General features: G+C 38.9%; 1 protein-coding gene across 6 annotated transcripts in view; it reads left to right on the forward strand.

Annotated features, from left to right (window-relative positions):
• Positions 1-20,202, forward strand: part of LOC114045195 (follicle-stimulating hormone receptor) — a 270,986-nt gene that overhangs the window by 64,069 nt on the left and 186,715 nt on the right. For all 6 annotated transcript variants that reach the window (XM_027865046.1, XM_027865040.1, XM_027865044.1 and 3 more), the window contains one exon: positions 14,309-14,380. In XM_027865046.1, coding sequence (XP_027720847.1) covers positions 14,309-14,380 — 72 coding nt within the window. The remainder of the gene's footprint in view (positions 1-14,308; positions 14,381-20,202) is intronic.

A 20,202-nucleotide genomic window follows, 5' to 3' on the forward strand; every position in this document is an offset into this window, starting at 1 on the left:
TTATTACTTCAGAACTCAGTCTGGTTATGGGAGGCATTCTGATCACTAGCTCTGGTTCTTGTTCATTTTTTTTTCATGAGGTATTTTATTTAAGTTAAATGGTTTTATGAACTTGTTCTTCACTCCAACAGAGTTCATTTGAACATCTTAAATTTGCATTTTACACAGTCAGTAAAAGATAATTATTCAATGTGTATGCATTCTGATTAAATGCTCACAATTTCTAAACAGATAAGAGGAACTAGTCTTAAACGTGTTATGAAAGACCTAAATCTGTCTTTGGTGAAACAAGCAAAGATCATCTTTTCTCTGGTTCTCATTTGCCATATTGAAAGCAGTCTGTAGACCCTGGAAGTCTCCCAAAGCCACCTGGTTCATCCTCCTGCCCCATTCCCAAGTGGAATGACTCCACACACAAAAGCCATCTCACAATGATGCCCATCCCTGGTGCCCTCAGCAATACCTGAAGGCAGAGTGGCCCCTCAGGATGATTTCAGTGAAATTACTGTTGTGAAGGGGAAGACCACTGGTCTGTAAATCTGTGATGTCACTACTAACTAGCTGTTGAACTTTGAGCAAGTCATTTTGAGAGTTACAAAGTGCTTTACCTATGAAATAAAGGAGAAATAAATGAATTCCAAAAGAAAATTCTTTCAACTTTAAGACTCGTTGATGCTATGATTCTAACCTAGATTCATCTCAGATCACACCCAGGAATACAATGACTTGCTAAGGCACATGGGGACACTGACCTTTAGGAGATCCTGTGCTCGAATGACTGTCATACCTCCCAATTACTTATATTGTAAATGTCATGCAACTGCTCTTGATAACCCCTTAGTGCACTGGTAGTTTTTAGTTTAGACATCTATGCTACCTTCTCTATATCTCATCTGATGAGACATTATCTTAATAATGTATCAATCAAACAACAAAAAATGTATTGAGCATCTACTATGTGCTAGGAACTGGGGATACAGATACAAAAGGGAGACAGTCCTTGCCCTCCAAGAGTTTGTATCCTCTTGACATTACAACATATGCCCAGAGAAGTAGATATGAGATAAATATGAATATTTATAAAGAAATAAAAATAAACATACAGTGATCAAGGGCTGGAGAGACTAATAGAAGCTAACAGTCTGATGGGAGAAACAACAAATAATCAAGTGTCTGCAAGCAAGATATATACAGAACAAATTAGAAATCATCTTAACACTAGCATTAGAGAAAACCAGGAAAAAATTCTTAGATGACTAGAAGAATGGTGGTGTCCTTGACAGTACCAGAAAAGTTGGAGAATGAGTTGGACATGAGGGAGAGTTGGTATAATGAGTTCTATTTTGGGCATATTGAGTTTGATTTGCCTATAACACATTCAAATGGAAATATCCAACAGGGAGTTAGAGATGCTAGAATGGAGCCTGGCCAGAAACGAGGGCTGAATATAAAAGAAAGTCATCTCATGGAAGTCAGAGTTAAAGCCTTGGGATCCACTAAAATCACCAAAAAAGATTCTAGAGAGGAAGTGAAAGCCTAGGACAGAACTCTGGGGTGTGCCCATGCTTTCAAGGTAAGACACAGTCAATGACTCGTCAAAGAAGACCAGGAAGGTTTAAGCCTGCAGTTGCTTCCCAGATGAAAAACAGTTTGTTAGCAGGCTTGTACTCTAACACTTTTCCAACTTGATAAGACCTACCAGATCTTTTGTTCTGCTTCAATGACCTTTGAGAATGCAGTCAACTACACTCTGAGAAAGATAAAAAATTACAATAGAATAGCACTACAGAAATACAGGAAGTGGAGAATGTCCAGAAGGAGGATGCAGTCAACAGTATAAAATGTCCCAGAGAGGTCAAGAAGGAGGAGTACCAAGAACTAGCCCTTGAAATTAGCAATAAAGAGATCTTTGATGACCTTGGAGAGGGTAGCTTCCCCCAAATGGTGGGAATGAAAACTAGATAGCAAAGGGCTGAGAAATGAGTGAGTGATGACCAGTATTCCAACTCCTCCTCCTCCTCAACCAGAGAGCCCAGGGGAATGAGTGAAGGTGAAGTCACTTCTACAATCTCTAAACTGAAGAAATTACAGCAATATTCATCATCATAGGCCTAGAAAACCATAAATCCTTGACATACTGAACTAAGTAGTTGATGATAGAGACATGGAATGTTGGATTCAATTCTGAGTAACACTTTTTGGAAAGGCATTGACAAATGGGATGGACCATGCTCAGATAAGAGTGACCAACCCTGTAAGGGATTAGCCTGGGGAAAAGATAGTAGTTATGGAAGTTATTTTCAAGTCTTTGAAGGGAAGATATTTAGACTAATTTTACTGAATTCCAAAGAACAGAACTAGGAGGTTATGAAAGTTATGGAGAGGCAAATTTTGCCTCAATATAAGGAAAAACTCTTCAAAGTGGAATGGGCTGCTTTGTAAGTTGGTGAGTTCTTCTTCAGGTATCTCCAATCAATATATGGATTACCATTTATTTCAGGGATTTTGTTTTTTGCTTCAGATGTGGTTAGAGGTCGGGTTACAGATTATATCAAGTGCTAAGATTCCACAGAATGATTCTGTAGCAATATTTCTGAGTCTAAGGTACCTCATAATTCTAAATTATAGTAATACTTAAATCCACTGTAATAATCTGACCACACTAGTTGGCTTGGTTAAGAAACAGCACCCTGAACACTTAAGAAGTAATCAATCAATCAATAAACCTTTATTAAGCATCCACTATTGTAGCACTGTGCCGCGTGCTAAAATATGAGACTTTAAAAGACTAAGACAAGCTTGATGAAGCATACGAAACAATTTAGGGATCGGGACTAGTGACTTATTAAAGCCCAGAGTGGGTCAGTCCTAGGCCTTTCTGATAAACCAAAGCTGCTAACAGCCAAGAAATCTAATGGACGTTGGGCTCTGAATCTTATCAAGTAGATACCTTGTTACAAAACTGACTCCATGGAAAAGGGGAACAAGTATTACTTGAAGACCCTACAAGGCCTCACCTGCCTCAAAATCTCTCTAATAACAGGACTTCATATTTGTGTGAGGTTTTACAGTTTACAAAGCATTTTCACATATATTATCTTACTTAGTCTCCATAGCAACCTTATGGGACGAGCAGAGTAATTATTATTTATCCATTCTGTCAGTCAGTCAGTCAACAAACATCTATTAAAGCAGTATATAAAAGTATAGCTCTCCAGAACTTAGCATCAACTTCACTCCACAGTGAGCCATCAGATTTGGATTTTGTTAACTATTTCTGCTATATTGTGCTGCCTCTTAACCTAGTCTTTTCAAATTTAACTAAAAAAAAAAGATCATGGGATTTAAGCAGAGCCAGTAGGGGTCATAATATATAGGCATGGATGCCTCCACAGTGGACATGAATGGAGAGAGCAGGGAAAAAAACATGTGCATGTATGTGTGTATATATGTATATATAAATATATAACCTTGAAGATATGGTTGTGATAGGAAGAAAATAAAGTTAAGAATGATATGCCTTTGTCCATAGAAGCCCAAGTCCCTGCTTTCAGTCCAGCACAGATATTAAGGTAAAGGAACAGCAGTGCAAATAAAATGAGAGCTGATTCAAAACAGAGATTTGAAATCACTTAAAAAAAAAAAAACAACTTGGAGATTATAATAATGAGAAATTGCCCCTAGGCAATATTTTAATGTGAACTAACAGTAGTTTGAGGTTTGCAAAGCAGTTTATGTATTTCTGTCCTTTGATTCTAAGGAAAACCCTTGTGAAGTTGGTACTACAGGCATCATTACCCAGGTAGCATCACCTTGGTCATTATTAACTTCAGGGAGTCAATTTTCCCTTACTTTTGCAGTTTAAAGCAAAACATGACCGTATGGGCTTTAAAACCCACTTGGAAGTATCTGAATGTTTGACACTATGGAAACACAACTGGATCAATAGAGATCCTGAATAGGAAACTGTTATCTAAGACAGAATTTGAACCCCCTACCTCTGACATCAAAGCAATAGTCTTTCTACTACCTTGCACTGCTCCTGGACATCATTAGGATGTGAATGATTAACTGAATTTTGCCCCCATTCTGCCAAAAAATTGTGTGGACCCATAAGGCGTTCAATCTTCTAGTCAACAGATTACAAACAGCACCAGCCAAACCCCAATAAGTATTGGATGTGGGAGAAATGGAAGGAAAGATTCCCTTTTAAATTACCAAGTTCATTTTCCCTTTTTCTCAACAGGATTGAAGTAGATCTGAGAATAGGTCTGGATTTGCTTTTCAGTCCTTCAGAAGTAGGGGAAGGAAAGAAAAAAGCATTTATTAAGCACCTACTACGTGCCAGTCACGTTGCTAAGCACTTAACAAATATCATCTCATTTGATTCTCACAACAATCCTGAAAGATAGGTACTGTTATCCCCATTTTATAGTTGGAGAAATTGAGGCAGATAGATGTTAAGTCACTTGCTCAGTGTCACACAGCTAGTAAGCATCTGAAACCAAATATGAACTCAGGACTTCCTGACTCTAGGCCCAGTGTTTTATCCATTGTGCTATCTATCTGCCTCCAAGTAAGTAATGGGATAGTATGTATTACTGTGGATGGAACACTCCCAGGCTTTGGAATCAGAGAACGTGGGTTAAAAGGATGCAATTACCTGCATGACCTTAGTTAAGTCACTTAACCTCTGGGACCCTGTTGCCTCATGTTAGTTGGGACTAGATGCCCTCAAGGGTCCCTTCAGGCTCTAGATGAATGGTCCTATGATTATTCCTCTCCAATATTGCAGGTAACTCAACAAATTAACAAATATGTATTAGGCATTGGGGAAGGGCGTGAGCTATACACATTTCCATTTAATAGTATGGAATTAACATAGAATTTTGATCCCTGAATTTCAGTTACCTAGATGTGACAGGCAGTTAAAGATTATGGGGGGAGGGAAGAGAAAGTGCAGTATAGATAGCCAATCTGGGTGATTTCAGCTTCTTCCCCCCCCCCCTTACTGGCAGAGCTTTTAGCCTGAATGATGGAGATCTTTTGTTTAGTCCTTCCCTGTAGTCAGCTTGCATGGGCACAATCTCAGATAGTTAATTATGGTGAGTCTAACCTAAGAGTAGAAAGCCAAAACTTATGGAATTTAGCAAAAAGACCACCGTGTTTTGCAAAGCATTGTTTCCATTGTTAAACTCATATACATTCTTAAAGAATGTTAAGTCTATATATATCTATGTCATTTACACTTTGGATATTATGAAAAAGTGGCTTTCCCAAGAAGAAAACTAGCTATTTTCCAAGTATCTGAATAAGCTTTTTATAGGTTCTTTTAAACTCTCTCCCTTAAGCCAAACAAAGAAATTGCATTTGGCCAAGAGTGAATGGATTGCCAGTTCATCACAGAATGAGAGAGCTTTTGAGAAAATCCAGAAATTTCCAAAAGCCCTGAAATAATTAAGATCTCCTCCTATTCCAGTTATCTTGGAAGAGAAACTAGGAAATCTGGGACAGTAGGGAAAGATCCATTCTGAAAGCTACCTGACTTGTGTTTCCTTAGGGAAAATATATCATCTCCCTATGCTCATCTACGAAATGGAGTGAAGAGTTACCAAGCATAAGGTCTGATGTTGCAAATGATGTAATATCCATCTTAGAAATATGGTTCCTTTTTAATTCAAGGTGAGACATGGTGCCAGCAGAACTCAGGTTAATTAAATTCCTCAATTAATCAACAGTCCCCGACCTCAAGGAGCTTACAGGAGACACATATCTCAGATAAGTAAAAACAAATATATTCAAAATTATATAAAAGAATTTCAAGAGAACAAATACAGAATCAGGAAGGAACCTGTATAGAAAGAATTAGTCAATAAGATTCTGTTATATACTTACTACACGCCAAGAACTGGAGATAACAAAGAAAGGGAAAGGATAGTCCCTACTCACAAGGGGCTCATAGACTAGTGGGGGAGACAACATGCAAATGACTATGTACAAACAAGCTATAATACAGGATAAATTAGAAATCATCAACAGAGGAAAGGCACTAGGATGAAGAAGGATAGGGAAAAGTTTCCTGTAGAATGTAAGATTTTAGCTCCTAGTTCAAATAAAGTTAATGATTCTAAAAGACTGAAGTGGGAAGGGAGTGCATTCCACCTGTGAAGGTCCACTGATACGAAAGCTTGGAAGTGAGAAATCAAATGTTGGGCACAGGAATACCTGTTTGAAAGGGACAGAAAGTATGTGAAGGAAAGGGAATAATATGAAATGTGTGAAAAGAAAGTGTGAACCAGATTTGTGAAGGGTTTTAAATTCCAGGTTGTATTTGATCCTATGAGAGGTAGAAAGTCATTGGACATTTTTCAGTGGGGGAGGGGAATGATGTGGTCACATTTATGTTTTAGGAATATCAATTTAGCAGATGGGTAGAGGATGGATTGGAGGTAGGGAGAAGAAGCAAACAAGAAGCAAAGAGATCCAAATACAAAATATTTACAATTATTTTAGGCAAGAGGCTGATGAGAGGCTGAATTATGGTAGTGGCTGTGTGAGTTGAGGGAAGGGAGCAAAGCAGATAGTGGAGTCTATAAGACTTAGCAACTGTTAATATATAGTGTATTAGAGAGGGAGGTAAGAATCAAGGATGATTCCAAGGCCATGAATTTAAGGACTAGGAGGATAGTGGTACCTTTACAAAAATAGGGAAGTTTGGAGGAGGGATGAGTTTTGAGAGCAGGGCATATAATAACTTTTATTTTAGATACATTGGGGTTGAAATTCCTATAGAATATCTAGCAGACAGCACCTGACAATCCAGCTCCTCATAGGAGATCAGGAAAGAGATGAGAATGGGGTAAATTGGTATAGGAGTCATCCGCCTAGAGATGATAGGTGAATGAATCTATGGGAGCTAATGAGATCACCACGGGACAAAGTAGCGAGAGAAAAGACAAGTAGACTCCAAGTGGAGCCTTGAGAGCTCTCACCTAGAAAGCAGAAGGATGATGATTTAATAAAGGAAACTAAAAAAGGAATATTCAGATGACTGATAGAGAGGAGACACAAGAATAAGCAGTGTTATGGAAACCAGATTTCCCTCTCCAGCACCAGACTACACCTTGACTTTCAGAAGGAAGAGGCAATAGTAACCAAACAGAGTTAAAATTTGGAATTTAATCCAAAATGCAACTTAAAGGATATGTCCTGGAAATTAAAGTTTCAAATCAGTGTCCCAAACTTACTTCCCTATTTACCAGCCTGCAAGAGAAATGATATTCATAATGATGATTTAAAGGACCTGCATGAAACTAAGTACTGAAAAACTAAAAAGCAGTTATGTTCAGTAGTCACCAAGCAATTCTGAAAAGGGTCTTGAACATTTGATGAAACTTTCTACCAAAGTTGAAACAGGAAGGATTCTTGGGTTACCCTAGTAATTTAATTAGTACCACTGCAGAATTTTTGGGGCCATGCTAGGAAACAGAGAGGAAGAGGAGAGCCATTGTCATTAAATCATTAGTGTCATTTCAATCCAAGGGTAATCACACAGTACAGGAAGTCTCACCCCGAATTCATGCAGACTCCTTAACAGATAATACTGAGAAGGTCAAAGGTAAGGAGAAATGTGGATTTGGAGCACCTTCAGAGACCCTTCTAGTAGAATTAATTTGGAAAAAGGGTAGAGAAGAAGCCAACTACGTGTGAGCTAAAGTGAGACCAGTAACGGACAAGGCAAATGGAGACAAGGAGAGAAGAGGCAGAGTGCAGTTCAACAAGCAATATATTCACTAAGAGATGCTTTTTATTGTAGGGGAAGTATACCAGCCCCTCCACTTTTCCACAAGCTGGGTTCAAATCCCACCTCCGACACTTGCCATCTGTCTGAATATATTCAAGTCACTTAATTCCCCTGACCCTGTTTTTGTTTTTTTTCTCATTTTCTCATCTGCAAAATTAGAATGCCTACTCCTCCGGTTAGGAGATTTGCACGTATAAAGCACTTTGCAAACCTTTAAGTATTAAATAACTATCAGTTATTGTTCTGTGGGACCAACTAGAACAAGACTAATCCTTTTCTCACTGACAACCTTTCAAATACTTGAGGCAGCTGGCATGACTTCCCTTAGTCTTATCTTCTCCAGACTAAACATCTCCAGTTCCTTCAACTTATTCTTATGCAGCATTATGGTTTAGTATTGTTGCTCAGGCCAGTGCTTATCGTATATAAGTATGATCTTCACCATCCTGGTCATCCTTCCCAAAATGTTCTCTAGCCCACTGATACTCATTTGATACTTTTAATGAATCCCAGATCTTATTGATGGGGCAGTACAGATCATATTCTATACATGCCTTCTTGTCCTAGGGGACTTCTGCCTAAAAATTCTTTACCAGGATCCAACCAACTTGATGGGGTCCTTCCTCTAAATGCCTTGACTAAATGGATACCAACACAACATTCTTTCCCTCTGTTCCCCTTTACTCTTATTATATATATGCTTTTAGGACATACATCTCTTTTGTGATGCATTTTACTCTGCTCTGTATGTGAAATTCATCACTGACAATATGTTATATTCTATTTATGCCCATAATGCATCTCTCTAATTCCTTTTGGGTGAGCCAAGATATAGCATCCCTACAAGAATAATCATGCTAGCTAGGTGTGGTGGCACATGCCTGTAATACTAGCTGCTGGAGAGGCTGAGGCTGGCAGATGGGTTGAGCTTGGGAGTTCTGAGCTACAGCTGGTTGTGCAGATGCCAGCACTGAGTTTAGCACTGACATGGCGGGCTTTGGAAGTAGGGAGCCATCAGCATGCCTGAGGAGGGGAGCATGGGGAGGTCAAAGCTCCTTGACAAGATAGGAAGTCCCAATCTTTGAGAAAAAAAGGTAATATTCATGTTAAAAAGATGGCATGTTTATTTCAGAGAGAAACTCCGGATACTTGAAAGCACTATGACATTTCCCAGGTACAATACAATTTACTCTCTCTTTTTCATTTCTGGACTCCATCTGCTGACTATCTGAATTTTCCATCATATCTACAATCTATATGTATAAGTATGCACATATATTTTATGTTAGATGGACAGGCATATGTATATGCATGCATGCATACATATCTATGCCTATCTATGTATGTACATATATAATATGTGTGTTTAAATATAGACATATACAGCCATATGTGTACATATATAATGCATGTATATCTATATATGCCTATGTACCCTCTATCTATGTATTTATACACATATATAATATGTGAGTTTAGATATAGACATATATACAGTCATAAGTATGTATTTATGTGTATGTTTATGAATGTATACATGCATGTCTACCTACCCTATATACATACATGTGTGTATACATATATAATGTGTGCCTGGCTAAACATAGACATGTATATAGTCATGTGTATGTATATAAATGCATATGTGTATATGTATACACACACAAATACCTGTCCATGCAATTGCGTATGACAATCCAGACATAAGCCACTCTTCACCAACTTTTTGGTTTTTCCTAAGCCGATAGAGAAGTTGAACTCCAAGTGATTATAGAGCTCACTTAGGTGGCTTGGCAGTGTTCTGGGGCCTGGGTACTATGCTGGTATCAGGCAACATCAAGAAATCTAGAAGATTCTAGAAGATGCCCCTCCCCAGCCATCTCATTTCACACATAGGACTCTATGGAGAACTTGACTTTAATGTTAGATTTTCAAGGCCCCACCTAAGTCCCATCTCCCTCTGAAACCTTCTTCAACTCTTCCAGCCCAGCTGGCTTTCTATTATGTCCACATCCTAATTTCACTTATACTCTGAAACAAACTGCTGAGTCCTTAACTATTCCCTGACTGTTTCATTCATGTTTATTTCAGCTACCTAACTTTGGGGGAAAGGGGGAAGTTGCCAGGGCAATGCGGTATAATGTGGTGATTTTATTCTTATTATTTATTCTTTGAATTATGTACCTTTAGAGTTCCCTTAGTTGCATGCTGCAGCATTTTCTGGAGCATTTGTGCAGAAATAAGCTGTAGTGATATTGAAGGCCTTTTTGTGTCCCCTGCCTTGCTTTCTGATTCCTAGCTATGTTACAGACTATTTTAACCTAACTGCCCTCTCCTGGCAATTCCCTGCTGGCCTCTCTCATAGAGGAAAAACACCCTCCACATCTGAAGTACTGAATAAAAAGCCCAGAATAAATATTATGTTGTACCTATTCAGGCTTTCCTCCTGGATAATGACTCAGACAAGTTATGTCAACTCAGAAACAGAGGCCATGAAAAGACTCAGACTTCTTTATTTTTTGAATGAGCTCAGCTCTAGCAGTACAAGGTTTCTTTTCTTTTTTTTTTTAATAGAAATTCTTCTGTTTAGACTTTTTTTTTTTTAGGCAATTGGGGTTAGGTGGCTTGCCCAGGGTCACACAGCTAGTAAATGTTTGGTCTGAAGCCGGATCTGAACTCAGGGCCTCCTGACTTCAGGGCCAGTGCTCTATCTACTGTGCTGCCTAGCTGCCCACTTTTTGGTTAGGCAATGGGGGTTAAGTGACTTGCCCAGGGTCACACAGCTAGTAAGTGTTATGTGTCTGAGACTGGGTTTCACAAAGTCCAATCAGAATCATGAGAGCCAATACCCCTATCTCTTTGAAAACAGGCCCAAAATTATCTACAAGTGAGTCAGACTCTTTCTCATCTCTTTTCTCCCTTCATTTCTTTCTCAACCAATTAAAATGCACAAAGATTCCAAGTATAGATCTAATAGTGGAGGCAGTATAATACTTTGCTTCTGCACCCAACACTGCCCTACAGCCCCTGGAAATAAGGGACATTGACCAGGACACCAGAAATGTGACCTTGCCTGGACAATAGGAGTCATAAAGGAAATCATCTTGGTGAGCTACTACCCCTACCATCTCCACAAACAAACCAATTATGTTAGAGGTACATTTGTGGTTTGCAGTGCTCCTGTCTCTAGCCCTCCAGGGATGGAAATAGGCTACAAAGAATGTCCTTTGAATAAATCTCATTTGGATACATAAGTATTGTGAGAAGGCTCTCTCTTTTCCTGTTTTAGTGTGGGTACTGACTGACCACAGAATCATTCATTTGCAAAGGCCACAAATGTTGGAGCTAAAATGAGTAGAACTGAATCAATTCTTCTGTCATTTTGAGGCAGGTCCCATGATTGGTATTGGAAGTATCCAATTCATCAACACAGAAATCTTTTATTTTCTCAACAATCCCTAATTATAGTACACAGAGGCAGAGCGATTTAATGGACAAAATCATGGATTTGAAGTTAGGAGACTTTGAATATTCAAAAACTTATTGTCTGGATTATGATCCTCAGTTTCCTCATTTGTAAAAGGAGAAATTTGAACTCAATGTCCTCTAAAGTCCCTTTCAGTTAGAAATCCATTATCATATGATAAAGGTGCTTTATAAATATTATTATTACAAGAGATACAACTCTGGTTGACTACAAACAACTTTGTCTGAAACAAGAAGGCTCCATTCATTCCAATTAGATTCATTTGAACAATGAAGGATTGTGTAGTTTCCTATCATTCTGTGGAAGAATTTTTTTAAGTCCATCTGACAGAAAACTCTAAAGGAAATCCCCCTGTTCCTATCTTACAGAGAGAGAGGAATTAAAACAAAAAGAAAGCTGAATCCTGGTTTTACAGTGAAGTCAAAGAGCCGAAATATAGTTTGCCCTACAGAAAAGTCAAGGGTTCCCTATATAGAGATTCCCAAAACATCACTCTCAATACCTACTCAGCTGTGGTGCCTCTGGTTAGAAAATCATCAAATGTTAAAGCTGGAAGAGACCTTTGAAATTATCCGAGAGGGTTTGTGAATCTTAACCACCCTGTAAGGTTCAGCTCAAATACTATCTTCTTTTTTTTTCCCTTTAATTTTCTTTTTCTTTTTATTATGGCCTTAATCATTCACAAGAACAACATTTCAGTATACGAAAAAGACATGGCTTATATAAGTAATTGGATCTCTGTTGTATATAGTTGACTTGACTGCATATGTCTACACATGTCTATACATACATACATAAATGTAAGGAAATTTAATAGAGTAGTAACAAAACTGCTCTATTTGTGTCCCCAATGTACTTTTTTTTGTTTTCTCCTGTAAATTTTTAAAAAACAAAATTTTGTTGATGCTACTTTTGTGCATATCTGTCACTTATTTACCAGTCCTACACCTCTCCCCAGCAGAAGCTCTCTCTTGTAACGAATAAATAGCGATAAGCAAAACAAGTCAACACATTGTGCATGTGAGTAAGAACACACATCTTAGAATCTCTAATCTACTACATCTCTGTCAACAGGTGAAGATATTTTTCAACATTTGACTTTTGAAGTAACTATTGTTTATTCCTTTGATTAGAATTTTAGGGTTTTTCTTCATATTATTGTCCTTGTCATCATACAAATTGTTCTTCTGGTGCTGCTCATTTCACAATGCATCAGTTCTACAAGTCTTTCCAGGTTTCTCTGAATGTCATTTTTTTTTCATTTTTATGGTACAACAATATTTTATTACATTCATATACAATAATATGGTCATCTATTTATCAATTGTTGTCCAATAATTTGGTGTCTAGGTCTTTGCAACTACAAAAAATTTGCTGCTGTAATTATTCTTGTATAAATATATATATATATATGTATATACATTTCCCTCTATCTTCAATCTCCTCTGGATCCCATAATATCATTGGGTCAAAGGGTATGTATGGTTTAGTGACATTGTGGTTATAATTACAGATTTGTGTTTCAGAATGTACCAACTGACAGCTCCATCAACAATGTATAATATTCTTTGTCTGCCATCTTGAATATGAAGCCTTCTCACACAAGCTCAGTTTCCAGCGATCTCTCTTTTCTCTGAATTTCTATAGCATTTTTGTGTTTAGGGTGAGGGTGAGGACAGGGAATAGCACCACAGAAAGAAGACACTATGTTCAAGTTCTGAGAACAGTGCACTCTCCTCCGCATGGCAACACCATCACACACACCCAACTATACATCTGTGGTTGTATTTTAATCAGCAGTGGCCACAACGATACACACTATAAAGCCTTTAAATCCTAGGAAGGATGGCACATAGCTACTTCCTTTAAACATTCCTGTCTCCAATTTCATGGGGCCATATATCTAGAGCCTGTCTACCCCTTTGATGATTCAACCCACAAAATATCCAAGGAAGCAACACAACAGGGATCCATTCAATCCTTGTGTCTTTATACTTCAAATACTTGGGGTCTCCTCGGGAGGCTATTACCATTCCTCCACTTCAAGATCTCTGCTTTAGCATTTGGAGCACCAGAGTTGTTTAAGGAAGTAAAAACAGGGCTGACTTAGACTGTGGCTGGCCTCATAGGCTATCACATACATCTCACTAGAAATTGTATCAGCACAAGCTTAGGAGACAACATATAGGTCCTGTACAGAGCTCCACTCTAGAGGCCCTTTGTACTATGAGGCATTTTACAAAAAATCCAGAAACATGTACACAGAGTCCAGTCTAAGCAAACCAAAGGAGAATGATATATCCTGCTTAATAATATACAAATAAGGTGGCACAGTGGATAGTATGCTAAGCCTGGAGTCAGGAAGACCTGAATTCATATCATATCCAGCCACAGACTCTTACTAGCTCTGTGACTTAGGCAAGTCACACTTGCCTCAGTTCCCTCATCTGTAAAATGGGGATGATAATAATAGCACCCACCTCTCAGGGTTATTGTAAGGATCAAATGAGATAATAACTGTAAAGTACTTGACCCATAGTAAGTGCTATATAAATGTTAGATTATTATTATTATTATTATTATTATTATTATTATTGTATACATGGTTATGCCTCTTGTAACCACATCACAATATGGTTAAAACTCACAGCTTAGCAAGCCTAAAAGCACTATATGAATACTAACTGTGATTATTAATACTAAATGAATGACTATTGTTAGTATCAATAATACCAAACATAATAATAGTTTTCATTAGACTCTTACTTTGCATTCTGATATAGCATGGCCTTAACCACTCACTTGGCATTTGTCATGGACTGACTGGTATTACTAGTTCTCTTCTTTGTGCTAATGCCTTGTTGTCTCAGCTAGATTATAAAAGCTACCCTGAGGACACGGGCTGTCTTTTCCTTTCCCTTTAATCCTCATAGTACCTAGCACATGCTAGGCACAGAGTCAATGATTGAAAGTCAATGACTGACCCCTTTCCACATGCTATTTTTCTCTCTTTCTAGGAGATTTGTCCTCACCAAGCTTCAAGTCATTCCCAGAGGAGCATTCTCAGGATTTGGGGACCTGGAGAAAATGTATGTACCTGATTAAATGACCATACTGCTAAGGCAGGCAATAGGTTGGCTATTGCCTGAAATGGAGAAACATCTTGAGAGCAGGTCCCTGCTCTGTAACCAGACAGTCAGCCTGGCCTGTTCTCAGAGCAGGTTTTTCATCTAGTTAAAGATCTGCGAGAAATTGAAACAAGAGGAGATAATGCAGTGTTCCCAGAGTTGTCACCAATACATCTGTATTGCCGTAAGAAATAGTGCTAGCATAAGGGAGTTTGGCTGGTACACATTGTCAGCAAAATAAACAAATGCCAGCCTGGTGCAAGTGTAAGCAAAGATGAATTATTTCCCAGTGATGTGCTACCTCCCCTCCCCCACCTTGCCAATTCTGGGACAGGGACAGACGAGTGCCAGTCTATTTGTTTAGTTCTCTTTCCAATCTTATCACACTCGGTGCACATGTTCACAGATTTAGAACTTGAGGGGACCTGAAAGGTCATTGAGTCCAATCCCCTCATTTTACAGAGAAGGAAACTGAGGCTTATAGAGGTTAAGTAACTTGCTTGTATTCACAGAGACAGGAAGACTCATAGGTGGGATTTGGACCCAAGTCTTCCTGACTTCACATTCAGCACTTCTGCACTTTCCTAGACTATGCTAGGTTTCCATGTTATTACTGTCATTCTTGGGGATAGAATTGCCTTGTGAGAGGGAAAAGACAATAGATATCAAAAAGTCATCATCTTAGCTTTTCCTACTGCCCTTCTCTCCATCTGAGAGATTACAGCACTTAACCTTGGAGCTTTATGAATCTTCCACCTTTTTTCATTAGTTGTATTACCTTTGACCTCCATGCCAGTTGAGCAGCAATTTGGGAGAGAAGGGGAGAAAGGCCACCTTCTGTTTCCAGACATGCTCAGCATCCTTATCTCTGTAATTGCATCTCCTTCCTCCTCCTTTCTTCCTACCGAGTACCCATCTTTAAAGAAGGAAAAGACCTTGTCTCCAGGATGATCTAACCCGAGCCTCTGCCTCATTTTGCAGATAAGGAAACCAAGACCCAATGAGGTGAAGGATTAGCCCAAGGCCATATGACTAAAAGAGGAGCCTGATTCAGTTATTTCATCTCTACCTTTAGATACCTAACCATCACCCCACAATGACTCTCCACTCTCCTGCTTCCAGCACATCCCATTAGTTCTCCTCTAATTTGCTTGTGCCAGCTAAAATCCTTACATTTCCACACACAGAAAATAACATTGACATAAAGAAAAATGGCTGGTATAGGTTCACCCCAATTTATACCACAAAGTACATCATGTCTTCTTCCCAGTGTTTTCTATCTTTAGCTTAACAGAGAATATTTTTTACTGAAACTCCCCCAAAGCTGACAGTATAAATAAGCTACATAAACCAAACCCTGTGTTTCTACTGACTTCTGTTCTCATTTCAGAATAGTTTTTCCCTATTCTTCTACATCTTCAATTGACAGTGGTTTCTAACATTTTAGTAACGAAGTGTCATTGCTGGACATGGGGGACCTATGGGTGGGAAACATTGCATGTAATGTCAGACTTTTTCAATATGTTAGTTTATATAGTTAGTGTGCATATATATATATATATACATACATACATACATATATATGTGTGTGTGTATATATATATATACACACACACACAAACGTGTCAGTAACATTTATTTTTAAAAAGATAAAGTTTCTCTGTTCCCTTAAAGTATGAGGCATCATGGCGCACCCGAAAGAGCTGAGTTTGGAGTCACAGAATCTGAGTTCGAATCCTTGTTCTGCCACTTGCTATCTGTGTGACATTAGACAAGTAACTTAATCTTTCTAGGACTCAATTTACTTATCTGTAGAATGAGGAGGTGGTGCAAGATGGTCTCTAAAATCCCTTTCAGCTCTAGATTTGTGATTCTATTGCTAAAGCCCTTAGCTCTGGTAGGGAATAAAGTATACAGAGTTTTTAATTGCTTTCTAAAGGAAAGAGTCCATAAGCAATGCAAATTGAAAATGTGCATTTAGTTTTGTCTGGTTTGCAAATTTGGCTTATCACAGATTGAGTTTAGTTTGGGTGGGCCACAATTGCGAAGATGCAGAGCCTAACCATTGTTTTCTAGGATTAGAGCAATGAAGACAAACATTCTCTTCCCAAATGTTGCCTTCAGGGACTTAAGAGGGTCCGGTACTCAATTTATTCTTAACCTTGAATGGCATAGATAGTTTAGAGGGCTTAAAATGCCATCAAGAACAGCAAGAGATAAAACTAGATTAAATGGAGGGGCACCCATTATTTTTTCTGATAAGGAAGAGAACCAGAGAGGCTTATTAGCAGATAGACCTTCTAGGTTATATGTGTTTCTCCTTTCATGAAGATTAACCTGTTTTGCTTTTCTTCTTCTTCTTCTTCTTTTTTTTTTTTTTATAATCATGTATCTCAGTACTAGGCTAACTGTTGTTTGGGGGGGAAAGACACATTTCAGAGTTAAAAGGCCACCTAAATCTGAATCCCTCCTACACCATCCCTGACAAGTAATCAAATAGCCCTTGCTTAAAGACCTTCAGTGACAAGAAGCTCACTGCCTCTCAATATAAACAGTTATATTGTTGGACAACTAATTGTTAGGAAATGATGCCTGATATTGTCTGCCATGGTCTAGCAGAGACTGTATCATCCTTTGTGGTTCAGACACCTACCTCATAGTCAGTCTCTTTTAGTAACAGCTTTGAATCTCTTATTTCAATAGGCCCAACCAGAAAACAAAAATTCCTAGAGCAACCGCTTTTCTTTTTTTTCTTAATTAAATGTTATTTTATTTTCAAATCTGCAGTCTCTTCCTTTCATCTCTTACCCTATCCCCCACTCTTATCGGAAAAGCAAGAAAAACAAAACCCATTGTATAGTCAACAAAGCAAATTTCCACATTGGTCATGTCCAAATATAAATGGGGTATAGAACTTCAGATAAAGAAGACCTGAGTTTGAATCCTGCCTTACTAGCTGTGTGACCCTGGGCAAGTTACTTAACCTCTCTGTGTCTTAGTTTCTTAAGACATAAAATGGGGGCAATAATAGTACCTACCTCTCAGATTTATTGTGAAGATTAAATAATATTTGTATAGTACTTTGCAAATGCTAGTGATTATTATTATAGAGTTAAAAAAGACCTCAGCTGCCACCTAGTTCAACTTCTTCATTTTACAGATAGGATAAAATGAATATACCGAGGCTTCTGGGGTCCAGGAGGGGGAGGGAAGAGGTGGAAGAAATTACTGTGGAAGAGGGTGATTAGGGAAGCAAAAGCTAGGCCTTGAGTTGGAGTTTAAAGGATGGCCAAGATTCAAACAAGCAGAGAGGAGGATGAAGAACATTCCAGGAAGGAGTCCAGAGATAAAAGTGAAGAGGTCTGGAGGTCTGGGGTGCTCAGAACCCCAAGATCACGGCGTAGGCCCTGCCTGAATGAAGTCGACTCAAATCTTCTTCCAGTCCGAGAAAAAGTTTATTAGAGATAAATCACATAGGCCAGACTCTTAAGGAACCTGAAGATTAGTAATGCCCGTAGGGATGAGCGGGCACGAGAAAGTCTCAGCCTTTTGGGCATGAGAAAATCTCAGCGTTTGAATGGGGGCCAGGGTGGATCTTATATACACTAAAGTAACTTTGGGTGGCCAGAGGAAGGGGGGGGGTTGGGAAAAGGGTCTAGGTGAGAATTCCGATAGGAAGGTCTGAGAGATTGAATAAACAATGGGAATAGATAATGAAGGGAACTGGAAGGTAGAAGTTTGAAAGGATTGGAAAGTGGGGCTAGGGCTTTCAAAGGGAGATAAGGGGAGTAGATAAGGAACCTAAAAGTTTCAGGGTTTTCTGGGACCCGTAGACAAACAGGAGCCAGATTCTTTTTAGGGCTAGGGGCATAGGTGCATCTGAATAAGATCAAAAGGTGGGGCTAGGGCTTTTAAAGGGAGATAAGGGAAGTCTAAAAGGAATCTAAAAGTTTAAGGGTCTTCTGGGGTCTGTCAACAAATGGGAGCCAAATTCCTTTTGGCAAAAAGGAGCAAAGGTCTCGGCTTCTGAAACTGAATGATGGGCCTATAACCCCATCAAAAGGAGTCAGTTTCCAAGGCATTAGAATTCAAAAAGCTTTAATACACTTTTCCCTCTCCCCTAAAATGGTCTATTTCTAGCTTATCAAAAGGGCAAGGAATAACCATTCTCCCCCGGAATTCTATTTGTCAAGGCCTGCACGTATAACTTCTCTGCTTTAAAACTTTCAGTGTCCCTCTATTTCCTATGAGATAAAATAAAATGCTTTAGCCTCCAGTTTAATGCTGGTGGTGTAGTGGATAGAGCATTGGGTCTGTAGTCAATAAGACCTCAGTTCAAATCTTGCCTCAAACACTTATAGATTTGGTGACCCTAGTCAAGTCACTTAACCTCTGTCTGCCTCAACTGAAAATGGGAATAACAGCACCTACCTCACAGGTTATTGTAAGGATCAAATGAGATATTTGTAAAGTATTTGGCACGATGCCTAGTACATAGTAGGTGGTATTTAAATGCTTATTCCCTTTCCCTTCCTTTCTTATCCAATCTACTTTCCCCTACTTGTAGTTTATACACTTCTCTGTGGAGGCAGAAGAGTTTAGTGAACAGAACATTGAACTTGATGACAGAGAACAAGGTTCAAATTTTGTCTTGGACATTTACATATAGACATATCTGTGTGACCATGAGCAGGTCATTTAATCTCTCTAAGCCTCAATTCCCCATTTTACAAATGGGGTTAATAAAAGCATATACACACAGTTATTAAGGATAGACCCTTAGGTGGGCACCTTTTCTATAAGTTATTAACCTCAAAGTGTTATGTAAGGATAGGTGGTAGTGGTAGTGTAATAGTAGTAGTAGTAGTAGTAGTAGTAGTAGTAGTAGTGGTGGTAGTAGTAGCAGTGGTGTGGTGGTGGTGGTGGTGGTGGCAGCAGCAGAAGAAATAGTAGTAGTAGTAGTGGTGGCAGTAGTAGTAATAGTAGTAGTGGTAGTGGTGGTACAGCAGCAGCAACAGCAGCAGCAGTAGTAGTAGTAGTAATGATGGGATACGGGCCCAAGTCGAGACCTTTGCCCCTCGTCCCAAAAAGAATTTGGCTCCCATTTGTCTATGGGCTTGAGAAACCCTTAAACTCACTTTGGTCTCAAATGGTTACCTGAGGCTATATTTTACTCACTGGCTTTTCCTTATAGACTCTCCCTATCTCCCTTTGAAAATCTAATGAAGCCCTAGTCTTATCCAGACCCCATTCAAACCTCTTCTTTCCACTTCCCTTAATTACCTGTATTCCCTTTATATTTATATTCCCATTGTATTGTATTCAATCTTCCAGACATTCCAATCAGAATTCTCCCTAAACTCCTCCCCCAGTCACCCAGATCCTCTTCCCAGACCCTCCTCTGGTCACCCAAAATTACTTGAGTGTATATAAGATCCACCCTGGCCCCCATTTAAAGGCTAAGACATCCTCATGCCCACTCGTCCTTACAGGTATCACTAACATTCAGATTCCTTAAGAGTCTGGCCTATATGGTTTATCTCTAACAAACTTTTTCTCCGATTGAAAGATTTGGGTTGAATTCTTTCAGGCAGGGCCCGCTATGCTGCTTCAGGGTCCCAGAACCACAAAAATCTAGACCTCATCAATAGTAGTGATGGTGGTAATAGTAGTAGTAGTAGTAGGTAGTAGTAGTAGTAGTAGTGGTAGTAGTAGTAGTAGTAAGTAGTAGTAGTAGTAGTAGTAGTAGTAGTAGTAGTAGTAGTAGTAGTAGTAGTAGTAGT

This window comes from Vombatus ursinus, unplaced genomic scaffold (genome assembly GCF_900497805.2).
Source record: "Vombatus ursinus unplaced genomic scaffold, bare-nosed wombat genome assembly UNPS02014778.1, whole genome shotgun sequence".
Taxonomy (NCBI): Eukaryota; Metazoa; Chordata; class Mammalia; order Diprotodontia; family Vombatidae; genus Vombatus; species Vombatus ursinus.